This window comes from Juglans regia, chromosome 4 (assembly GCF_001411555.2).
Source record: "Juglans regia cultivar Chandler chromosome 4, Walnut 2.0, whole genome shotgun sequence".
NCBI lineage: Eukaryota > Viridiplantae > Streptophyta > Magnoliopsida > Fagales > Juglandaceae > Juglans > Juglans regia.
The window spans coordinates 485,896-497,857 of record NC_049904.1 but is presented as its reverse complement, the minus strand read 5'-3'; the positions used below and the strand labels follow the sequence as shown (position 1 = coordinate 497,857).

Below are 11,962 nucleotides of genomic sequence, written 5' to 3'. Positions count from 1 at the left end.
TTTTATCTTTCCTCTATCGGGGATGCCAAATAAGACATTATTGCTTGCATATTTGCATCCGTTCTCGGAGCAATAAACGCGCTGTAAACCCTAACAATTTCACTGAAGTGGTCGTTTCCAATTAACCATTTTTCGAAACTTTTGTCTTTCATCGCTTTGGGGACGTACGTTTCTGAATCATTTCCCCTAATCTGTGTTTTTTTTTTTCTAAATTCCGATAGCTGTATCTCGAGCCTTAGGGTTTGGTGAAGTTATGCATTTAAATGCGTAGATCAGACTGAATTGTCCGTGCATTCCTCAAACGTGACCCTAAGTAAAAGTCAGATTGTTTGGGCGGATTTTACTGCCTTGTCTATATTGAAACTGCTATATATATATATATATATATATATATATATATATATATATATATTTTGTCGTTGGTACAAATTTGTTTGATTAAAGAGCTGTTTTGTGTGATGCCAGGTGAAGAAGTTGGGATACAATATGTTGTTTTGAAAGTGCAAAGGCCGTTCCTTTTTGTTTTTTGGTTTTTAATATTGTTGGGATCTGATAGCTCTTTGCTTATGCAATAAAGTGACTTTGAGAATTGAACTTTGAGGGGGAAAACTGAAAATTGGGTTGTGAAAATGGAAGAGGAGATGAAGAAGAAGAGAAACAAGAAAAAGAAAAGGAAGCAGAGCAAAGCCACGGAAGATATCGCGGTCGATGCTGGAGAAACAGCTTCTTTGGACCAGAATCATGAGAGTAATGGACAGGATGATAATGGTCAAGTTTCTGAGACTGCAGATGCTCATAATGATGTGCAAAATATAAATGTGGATCCCAATGGTCGTCTCCCCAACGGCACAGAAGGGGTAAGTTTTGGATTTTGATCAATCTGACTTGTTTTTTCGATCTGAAGTTTAATTTTCTAGCATATAACGAGCATCCTGATGCTAGTATAGGAGCTTAGGAATGCCAATGGCTGTGTTTTCTTGCACCATGGAAGACCTCAGCTTATGCTTTTATGTCTTTCATGAAACTTAAACTAGGAAGATTTATGTTTATGCTTTGCACAGTTGCACTGTTTGTTGATTGAATGAAACTTGATCGGTCTAACTATTTTTTTAACTTTTGATAAGTAAGAGTAAAAATTTATTGATAGAAAAAGTATAGCCCAAGTAGACAGGAAGTATACATAGAAATTAGAATATACATAGCAGCCACTAAGCACTAATGATGGATACAGGCAAATTATGAAGACTATCCCCATTACAAACAATGACAGAAGCCCAAGAAAATAGAGTGTTGAAAAAGAATCTCTTCCACTCGTCCAAGAAGCCCTCCCGGTCTTCAAAGCACCTACCATTTCTTTCCATCCACAGGTACTGCATAATATAATGAGAAATTATTTTCGACACAGCAGCAATGTGAACAGTGCCCCTAAGGCCTTTCCAACACTTTAAATTCTCCACCTCTTCCAGGCATAACCCATCTGACTATAATCTGGTCTAACTATTTTTCTTTGCTAATTTAAGTATTTATGCCGATTTCTTGACTGCAACACTTCTCAGCTTGCACATTAATTTATCAATCTAACTATTATTCTTAGATGATTTTTGTAAATAGGTAGATTTCTCAACTGTGACACTTTTTAGTTCATTATAATAAATACGTAAGACTTCTTTTTAGTTCACTATGTACAGATAGTGAAATCACTATGAAACTTGATGTTTTGTCAACTCTTTAATGGGAAATCCCATTTTGATAATGTAATTGCATTAGTCTAGTAAGAAGTAGGAAGTGAGTGAAATGGAATCCAGCAATGAGGTTTGTAAAGCCAGATTGGCATCCTAGTATAAAGCACAATTGACATTCTATAGTTAGTACTAGTAATGAAAATGACAGACAATCATTAATATAGATTTTATAAGTCGTTTATTTCATCCCGATTTGCTGGTGAGTATAACATGTTGCAGAGAACCAATTATTAATTTGTGGTACAAAATTTTAGTATCGAGTAAATTAGTGAATTAAGTCTTCGAGCCTTGTGAGGTGTCAAAGGATCTAAATGTGATAGGGGTAGGTCTAAGGCTCAAATTTGTAATGAGTATATACTTTTGGGTTGTCTGCTAGGACCTCCTCTGTTTAAAAATAATTTGTTGTGTAGTAAATTATGTATGGACTTATCATTCTTAACTTAGAGTTTTATATCTTTTACTTATCAAAAAGAAAAATTATATATGGACCGAATAAAATTTGTATTATAAATATATACTTGGAGATACCAAAGCAACTGCACCACTCTCTTGAGATGGTGCATATACTGTACCTAGGACAACTTAGACATGATAGAAGTTGGAGTTTCCTGGTGATTTCCACGTAAGTAAGCCTCATATAATTTTGGTTTAGAATGTATGTCTTCTTCAATATGCATTGACTTAATGTGAAGAAAGCGGAGACAATGAGTGACACATTTTACAATTGTCAAGGATTTCAAAATCGTTCAACATTTCTTAGTTTACTTCTAGATTCTTTTCGTGTCTAACTGCTTAGGAATCCTTTTGTAAATGTCTGCATGTAGTTCATTTTAGTAGAAGCTGAGAAGCAACAGTGGCTCCAAAGAGTGGTAAAGGTAGATATGTTAATCTGCATACTTGTTTTCTTGTAATTCATATTCTCCTGCTTTGGTTTGATATACATTGTGGAGTGGATGTTAAGACAGGTACTTCAATTTAAATTTAATCGAGAAAAGGCAGGCGGAGATTGTTTCGTTCTTGGGCCTTTTGATTCCATATTTCATTTTTTTTTTTTATATTTAGGCTTCCTTGGAAGAGACGGTCAAAGAGTTACAGAAAGAAAATGAGTCACATATCAAAAAAGAGGTAATGCAGTATAAAATTAATCCAGAGAATAGACTATCGAGTATTTTGGAAAGTCTATAGGGATTTGCTTCTAAACTTCTGTATTCAAATTGATCTTCTTGTACAGGCTACCTTAGAAGAGGCAATCAAACAACTACAACAAAAAAATCATTCTTACGTACAGAAAGAGGTAGATGATAATCTGCATGCCTGCTTTTCTTGTTTTTCAATTATATTACATAATTTCCTGCTTTTGAGTGTATACATATTGTGACGTGGATGTTAAGAGAGGTACATTGATTTAAATTTAGTCGAGAAAAGGCAGGCGAAGATTTTTTCATTCTTCGGCCTTTTGATTGCACATTTCATTTGTTATTTTTTTTTAAATATAGGCTTCCTTGGAAGAGACAGTCAAAGTGTTGCAGAATGAAAATGAGTGGCATATAAAAAAAGAGGTAATGCAGTATAAATTTAATCCAGAGAATAGACTATCGAGTATTTTGGAAAGTCTATAGGGATTTGCTTCTATTTTCTTTTGTATTTAAATTGATCTTCTTGTACAGGCTACCTTAGAAGAGACAGTCAAACAATTACAACAAAAAAATCATTATTACGTACAGAAAGAGGTAGATGTTAATCTGCATGCCTGTTTTCTTGTTTTTCAATTATATTACAATATTTCCTGCCTTTGGTTTTATGCATATTGTAAAGTGGATGTTAAGAGAGCTACATTGATTTAAATTTAATCGAGAAATGGCTGGCGAAAATTGCATCATTCTTCGGCCTTTTGATTGCATGCTTCATTTTTAAAAAAAATTTAGGCTTCCTTGGAAGAGACTGTCAAATTGTTACAGAACGAACATGAGTCACATATAAAAAAAGAGGTAATACAATATAAATTTAATCATTGAATGGTATTTTGGTAAATTTATAGGGTTTTGCTTCTAAACTTATTTTGTATTCAAATTTTGTCTTCTTGTACAGGCTACCTTAGAAGAGACAGTCAATCGATTACAACACGAATGCCATTCATACATACAGAAAGAGGTTGAATAATTTAAGTTTAACTGAGAGGCTGGACTGACTATGATTTAGTGAATTTTTAAATGGATTTTCCTTTCTCTTCACTGTCCATATTGCAACATATTGTATGTTTTTTTTTTATAGGCTAGTTTATCTAATGTTATAATTTCAGGCTGGTCTAGAGATGATAATTGTACGACTACGGAATGAAAATGATTCTTTACTTGAAAAAGAGGCATGTCGAGTGATATATATATATATATATATAGCTCTAATACTTAAAATTCCAACAAAAGAGCATTTATGCCCATCTGCAATTTGTCCCCATCAGCAGTGCCATGATTGTGCTTGCTTTTATTAATATTTATAATCAATTTATTCTGGTCAACATGCAATTTAGAAGAAAGTAATTTAATCCTTTGCAACACGTAGGCTTCGTTGGAGGGCAAAATCAGTCAGTTACTAGAGGAAAAGGCAAATTTAGGTTTGAAAGGGGTACTTCTTTTGTACTTCATCACTTCTTCTTTTTAGTGCTAATAATATTATTTTCACCTTGTTTGTTGTCCCTGTGTCATTCCTTTTGGCCTTTTGTTTTTCTTTTTCAAATGTATGCATATAGTTCCTCATTGTAAGATCTTTCCAATAAAATTGGAATTCAGTGATGAATTTATTCGTCCAATGTTCCACAGGAAAGTTTAGAGGAAAAAGTCAAACACTTAGAGAGGGAGAAATGTTTTTGGATTCTAAAGGAGGTAACCACTTTTATTTTTGATTTTTGGAGTGTATGTGGATATGGTTTTTTCCAGCATCTTGTAAATGACATTGTTTGAAATAAATAGTTTGGCTTATCAATAAGCTGAAGTAGGGTAAAGTAGTTGGTTTTCATAAAAAAAAAAGGGGGGAGAAAACACGATTTATTTATATTTATGGTTTAGTTTCTAAGAAAATTAGTAATTTATCTCATTTTATGCTTGGGTATTGGATTGATTTGAGCGCCCATATTGAAAATGTTATCCCATGCCTGCCTTTCTGCAACTCGTTATGTTTGCAACTTACTAAAGGCAGTGACATATGTTTCCCATACAGAATTCAACCAAAGAAACACTTGCAAACCTGCATGGTGATGCTGCTAAACTACAGGCACAGGTACATGGCATAATTGACCTAATTTATTCACATGGAGGTTTCATTTTAATTGGCTTATTGAATCCAAGGCTGTGTGAACGTGGTCACCTTCTTGTCTTGAGTCTGTTGGAGAATATTAATAATTTGATTGTCTGCTGGTCAAGAAAGGGACTGAGCTATGGCTTGTGTATTCTAACTAGTCGACTCATTGTGAAAAAAAGAACTTAAAAACAAAGGAACTCATTATTGCATGTGCATTCTACCTGAGGTATGACCATTTCATAGCAGAGCTCTGCATTTTTTCTGATGGGGAAATTAAAAACAAAGTTTGGCAGGTGGTGGAGTTGGAAGAATTCAGAAGCAATCTCCTCCAAGAAAACCAACGACTGATGGACAACATATCTGGTTTGCAGTCACAAATCCAGAACCTTGAGAGGAGTACCTCATCTACCAGCTCATCAGTTGACCTCAAAATGGTTTGCTTTTTTTAGCTTTTCAAGATTTCTTATCCCTTGAAATTTCTGACGAAATGCTCTTAAAAAATATATAAAATAACAAAAAAGAAAGTAGAAGGCGAGGAAGAATATGACTACTTTCTTTGTTGTTTTAGCATGGTTCTGAGCACGAGGACTTGAACTCTCAGATGGAAGCAGCGCTTGCACTGGTTGAAAAATTGATGACAGAAAATGCAGAGCTCGTTGAGAAGGTATAAATGGCGCGTCAGTGGTTGCCACAAGTGTGCTAATTCTCAGGATTTTTTTATTATTTTTATTATTATTTTTTTTATCATCATTTTGGCTAAAAGCTTGACGTTAATTGGGTGGTGATGTTGATTTAGATAGTGTTATGTAGCTACCAAATTATTTCTTGTTGTACACGGACTTTTAGACTGGGGTTAAAGGTTCATTATTGTGACACCAGTTGTTATTGTTGTATATCGTAATTGACTCGTAGTCACTGGGGTTAGGCCTTTTTTCTTCTTCCTCTCAGGTGAACGAGTTGTATGTTGAGCTTGATCAACGAATTACAACAGATGGGCTTCCTTCAGCGACTGGGTCTATTCAGATGTTTGAGACCACTGAAACTGCCAGTGTTGACCCCATATCGGAATCCAATGAAGATTTGTCTCTAGCAGGCAAGAAGTTGGAGTCAGTCAAGATTGTTCCAATGAAGATTGAAAATATTGGGAGTGATAATGTGGATGTTGAGCATGCTGCTGTGATCCCCATCTCTTTAGAATCTGAAGAAACTGGAGAAATTGTGCAAATTTCAATGGATGACAACGAAATTCGGGATAAAGAGTTGCAGGCTGCCAATAATGATGAAAAAACTGCTGTACCCCTTTCAGACGCTCCCCTGGTTGGTGCTCCTTTTCGGTTAATATCTTTTGTTACTAGATATGTTAGTGGCGCAGACTTGGTCAACAAAAACTCTAGCCATTAGCTTTCTTATCTTAACATGAGCCTAGGACTGTGGCTTCATTATTCTTACATACGAGGAAGAAATGTGTCATTTAATGATCAAAGCATTTTTTTTTATAAGTAAAGAATAATGACCAAGGATGGATAGCATTTTTCAATCTTCATTTGACCCGTCTTCATGTATAATGAAATCACCCAATGGGTTCTCTATACAACAATGATGACTTGATCACGTTTATTAGTTTATCGAGTTACTAACCCGTAGGCTAAAAGGTTGCATCTTATATCAATTTGTAGTCTTATAATTATCATCATCATCACTACCAACTACTGAATGATTAAGATTCGTATGGATAAAGAATGCTTAGAAAAAACTAGCAACTTTATTCCTTGAATAGATTGAATCCATTAATCTGAAGCGAATATAATTAGATCTCCTTATATTTATTTATTTATTCTAAGCCATTATGTTACTTACTGGTTTAAAACCAGTCTTAGAGCAGTGTTTCAAATCTACCTTGGGTATGATCATTTTGTGGGTCTGATTTGGAAGCTTTATGTTTATGATCAAATTAAGTAGATGATACATACACACGTCTGTGAATGGCAAGGACCAGCACATATACAGAACAGTCAAGAGGTCACAATCGTCTGGAAACATTTTTGTCACAGTAATCAGGAGAGGGGGAAAGTGCTAGACAATTTAAATTTGTTACATTTAACACCCTAAAAAGAATGACGCAACTGGAAATGTTCCACTGTTAGAAAAGTTCTCCAAATGGATAGTTTCTGCAGCTCAAGCTCGAGGGCAGAAACTTGAGAATATGGGTATGGGCTAGACGGAGGAATCATGGCGTTTCTTTATTTGAGCCCGACTTGCCCACCGAGGGTGACGGTGATGGCCTCTCAGAATCAGGTCGCCTGATTTCCTCAATCATCCTGATAACTTCACCCATTGTTGGTCTCATGTCTGGCACCTTCGCCACACAGGCCATTGCTATTTGAAGCATTTGCACCAGCTCTTCTTCAGTGTCTTTGTACCTCCTTAGCTCTACATCAAACACCTCAGCAGTCCATTCCTCCCTAACAACGGACTGAACCCACCTTGGAAGATCAACCACCTCATCCTGCCCCGGCGATTGGATTGGTGCTTTACCTGTCAGCATCTCGAGGAGGAGTACACCAAAACTGTATACATCAGATCTTTGAGTACATTTTCGAGATTCAATTGTCTCAGGAGCTCGATAACCTGCACTTCTAGGTGGGACAGCCGGCAAAACCATCAAAGTTGTCAAACCAAAATCTGAGATAGAGCCATGGAGGTCTTGTGTGAGGAAGACATTGGAGGACTTGATGTTGCCGTGGATAAATTTTCCCCCAGCTGCAGAATGGATATGGGCAATCCCCCTTGCAGTTCCAAGGCAAATCTTTACTCTCGATTCCCAGTCTAGTGGAGTTGGTCTGCTTTCCCTGTTTCCTGCAATGACAGTAGAAATGAATGTGAAAACTCAGGAGGGATTCTGGGAGAGTTAGAGCGATAACCATTTGTAGGTCTGTAGACAAGGGTCACTTTTGTTTTCTCCATTTTATATTTAGAGATGCCATACGAGTCGAAATTATATTTATTTAACTAACCGCAAGCTTATATCTGCTTCTTATTCTAGCAAAAATTAAGTGCGAACAAATAGTGTGTATTGCAGCAAAAAAATTGTGTTGGAATGATGCTCATACGCCAAAGTATCACCATGAGTTGGTCAGATTTGTGGATTTGCAGAGTGCATTTTTACGAGTAATTAATTGCCTTAGTAGCTAAGTGGAATATTGCATCATTCATGAAAGGTAAAAGAAGTTGGAGATAGATGATAAGGACAGACATTACATACCATGCAACAATGCGGAAAAGCTGCCAGTTGTTATGTAGTCATAAACCAGGAGTTTTTCATCCTTGGAATAGTAGTAAGCACGAAGAGGGACAATATTTGGGTGCTGACCGACCCTCTGCACAATTTCCATTTGTTGTTCAAACTCTCTTTTCCCCGCTACCACTTCTTTCAACCTCTTCACAACTACTGTTGTTCCTCCCTCGTCCAAAATAGCCTTATAAGTTGTCCCATAATTCCCCTTCCCAAGAACTTCAGCCGAAGCTCTCAATAGGTCCTCCAGATCAAAATTATAAGAACAGCCTTCAAAGAAAACCAACTTGTTCTTCTCAGCGTCTTGCACTCCACTCCCAAAGTCCCTAGGCTTCTCAATCCTTCCACCCTTCCCTTTCACTGCACTGCTGTTCTCACGGTCTTTTTTCTTTAAACAGCAGATCACTATCATTAGAACTAAAAGAAACAGCACTGCAGAACCCCCAATGGAAATGGCAATGATAGTTCCTGTACTCAGCTCCTTTCTGGAACCACCACTTGGTTTTGGGGGGACTTTTGGCGGGGGTGGTAAATGAGTGGGAGAAGGGGAAGGTGCGGGGGGAATTGAAGAACATTGGTTAAGTGGTGGTCCGCATAACATCAAATTCCCTGCAAAGGAGGATGCGGGGAACTTCTGTAGGGCTATAGGAATCGAACCATTTAGGTGGTTGTAGCTCAAATTGAAATGCTTAAGCCCTGGGAGGTTGAGATAAGGAATTGATCCAGTCAGGGAGTTGTTCTGGAGGTTCAGGCTAGTGAGATGTTTTAAGTTGTTAATACTTGGTGGGATGTTTCCTGTGAAGGAGTTGAAGGAGAGATCAAGAAAGATGAGCTGAGAAGAGAAAGAAGAAGGAATATTACCCGAGAAGTTATTGTCTTGAAGGTGGAGGGAATGGAGGGAATGAAGGGAAAGTACGTCAGTTGGAATATTCCCACTGAGGCGGTTTGATCGAAGACTGAGGATAGCGAGGGCATCCAATCTCCCAAGGGTGTTGACAGGAATTGGACCATAAAGTCCAACACCGGGGAGCCGAACAGCAACCACCCGGGAGCCATTCAGGGTACTGCAAGTTATGCCAACCCAAGAAGTACAGACTGAGGTAGCAGGACTCCAGTTGACTTTGCGGCCATGAGGAACAATCAAGGCAAAGTCAAGTAGGGCTTGTTTGTCTGAATTTAGGTCGGCTAAATTTAAGGGGAGAAAAGAAAGAAGCAGGAGGAACGGTAATGTTGCAAAAATGGGTTGCAGTTTCATAGGTGGTATTTGATGGGAGGTCTAAAGAGGTGACTCTGACTAGCAATTCTTCTTCTTCCCCTGGCACAATAAGAAAGCCTTCAGAACATTGATCATGATTATTTTCCCTGGATATAACCAGGGAACAGTAATTGTTAAACAAGATCTTTAAGAACCCATCTATGCAATGCAACCAGGACTGTAAAACAAGAAATATCCAGAAAGCCAAAGAGCGAGTAGTTGATACATGACTTTCCAAAAGCACTACTGCTGCCTCGGGTACCATGCCTCAATATATTCTTGGATTACAAGTCAAAGCAAGGAAAATTGGTAAACACCAAAGCAAGGAAACCTAATGGAAAAGTCACCAAAAAAAAAAAAAGGCAAAAGCACAATCCTTTTAAGATGAGAAAAATTCTTTTCATTCGGCCACTACTTACCACCTCACATCTTATGAAAAAGCTATCGACGTGGGGATATGAGAGTGAATAATGATTGATACATAGTAAATTCCGTTAATTTATGCATGTCACTGGAAAAAAAAAAAGATAATTAGTTGAGCTTTTGACCTTGACAAAGTTGAAACAACATTGTGATGCGAGACATTATGCAATTGTCAAGAAGGCAAGAACAGGACAAGCTTGTGAAAAATGTCAAGACAAATTGTTTATGGTAGGTAGAAACAGCAAGTTAGTTCATTCCAGTTTCTAGAGTTGACTTGGAGGTAGTAAAGCGTTGGATTCTTTTGCTCGTCTATCTAGTGATGGAAAATACTAATTTTACTGTTCATTTATACCGTTGTGATTTTTTATTTTTTATTTAATGATTAAAGAAGTATTTTTTAATAATATTGTAATTTTTTTATTTTTTTAAAAAATATTTAAAAGTATTAAAAAATACATGTAAGAAAAAAAAAAAAAATTTTACTTAACGGTAGCTCCTAGCGGGAGCTGAGAGCGTGGACGTAGCACGTCCCATTTAGTGATATATATGGTGGAAATATGAGGAGAAAAAACCTAAGTTGGCGAGATTATACTTGTTAAGTAGTTTTAATTAGTTTTAATTTTTTACAAGAATTTTTTAATATATCATTTAATTTTTGTTTATATGACCATTCAAAACACAAAAGAATACTAATCAAAGAAAATCGTGTACACGATCAAATTATGCCAAAAAAAAAAAAAAGCTAAATACTAAAAATAAGACAAGTGAAAAATGTAACAATTTGTGTTTACTGATAAAATAAATGTAAAAGAAAAGAAAAAGAGACCCCATTTCTCAAAAGTGAGCAATCGGCTTTTCTTTACAGTCACCAGGACTTAATTAAAGATGTTTAGTTCTAATTTTACAGCCGACTTGGCCAAAAAATTATTGAAACCGGATCCCGACATCATTAGCTTTGGCAAACCACGTTAATTTGGTTGTAATTCTCGAAACCTGAAGCTTTCTTCATTCTCAGACTAGGCTTCATTCTAGATTTTCAACCATCTAAAGTCGAACCTCAAATATTAATGGAAAGCTTGCAAATTACTAGTTTCCAGGAAAAACCCACAAATTTCAGAAAGAGATTAGAGAGAAGAGACAAAAACCTTGAATTATTATGCATTCGAGAGCGAATTAGCGTCCATGAGCTGTAGGTAGGTTGATCTGAAACCGAGGCTCCCAGAAAGCAAAAATGCAGAGCTCAACGACCACATGGAACCGACAGAGAGAGAGAGAGAGAGAGATAGTGAGTATGGTTTAGTAGGGGGAGGCTGCAGGCTTTAACGGAAAATCTTGAGGAAGACGCTGGAGTAAAAGTAGTACGGAGAGTAGCAGTAGTGGTGGTTGTACCAAGATTGGGTAGCAGAGATTCAACGGTTAGGACTGTGCTTACTCCTTAAATATGGAAGCTTCGTCGTCACGCAAACGCACTGAGCATCTCGATGATGTATTCTTGTTTAGCTTGGGATTCCATTCCATAATAAATGAATAGTCTCTACCACTCTCCCCCCTATTCTTTCCAACCACCATTAGTACTACTACTACTACTTCGCCGTCCAAAGCTGCGTCATTTACGAACCCCAACCAACACCTCCATCCCCATCCCTTGTCTTCTCTGCCCTCACATGCCCACAGATCTCAACCAAAAAAAAAAATAAAATAAAATAAAATTTTCACAACTTGAATTATTTTGAGTTGAAGTGCATAATTGAACAATTATTTGGCTACACATTTCCTAATTGCATATGAATTTTTTTTTGGGAATGGCATATGCGTTTGACTAATAGTTATATATATAAAAGTTGTGTGTGAATAAGTATTGTATAATTATTTAAAAAATATATATATATAAAATTAATTTTTAATAATAAATTATATATATATTTTAAAATTATACGATATTGAGCATTATTCTAT

General features: G+C 36.5%; 2 protein-coding genes across 12 annotated transcripts; one reads left to right on the top strand and one right to left on the bottom strand.

The window, feature by feature from the left end:
* The first annotated feature begins 21 nt into the window (after positions 1 to 21).
* Positions 22 to 6,656, top strand: LOC108989996 (binder of USO1 and GRH1 protein 1). Of its 10 annotated transcripts, none has more exons than XM_018963801.2 (14): positions 22 to 164; positions 466 to 857; positions 2,805 to 2,867; positions 2,974 to 3,036; positions 3,239 to 3,301; positions 3,410 to 3,472; positions 3,668 to 3,730; positions 3,831 to 3,893; positions 4,302 to 4,364; positions 4,559 to 4,621; positions 4,956 to 5,015; positions 5,330 to 5,470; positions 5,605 to 5,700; positions 5,985 to 6,656. In XM_018963801.2, the coding sequence occupies exons 2-14, from the start codon at positions 630 to 632 to the stop codon at positions 6,435 to 6,437; spliced, it is 1,482 nt and encodes a 493-aa protein (XP_018819346.1). In that variant the 5' UTR covers positions 22 to 164; positions 466 to 629; the 3' UTR covers positions 6,438 to 6,656. The 10 variants fall into 10 exon arrangements, with proteins under 10 accessions (XP_018819346.1, XP_018819349.1, XP_035545427.1 ...); XM_018963804.2 differs by having other exon boundaries at positions 22 to 313; XM_035689534.1 differs by having other exon boundaries at positions 22 to 319.
* Positions 6,657 to 7,015: 359 nt separating this feature from the next.
* On the bottom strand, positions 7,016 to 11,689 carry LOC108989995 (probable inactive receptor kinase At5g58300). 2 transcript variants are annotated; one of them, XM_035689533.1, is made up of 3 exons: positions 11,152 to 11,689; positions 8,299 to 9,690; positions 7,016 to 7,892 (listed from the first exon to the last, which is right to left on the bottom strand). In XM_035689533.1, exons 2-3 carry the CDS (start codon positions 9,581 to 9,583, stop codon positions 7,264 to 7,266), a joined length of 1,914 nt encoding a protein of 637 aa, XP_035545426.1. In that variant the 5' UTR covers positions 9,584 to 9,690; positions 11,152 to 11,689; the 3' UTR covers positions 7,016 to 7,263. The 2 variants fall into 2 exon arrangements, with proteins under 2 accessions (XP_035545426.1, XP_018819343.1); XM_018963798.2 differs by having other exon boundaries at positions 8,299 to 9,643.
* Between the last annotated feature and the right edge of the window lie 273 nt (positions 11,690 to 11,962).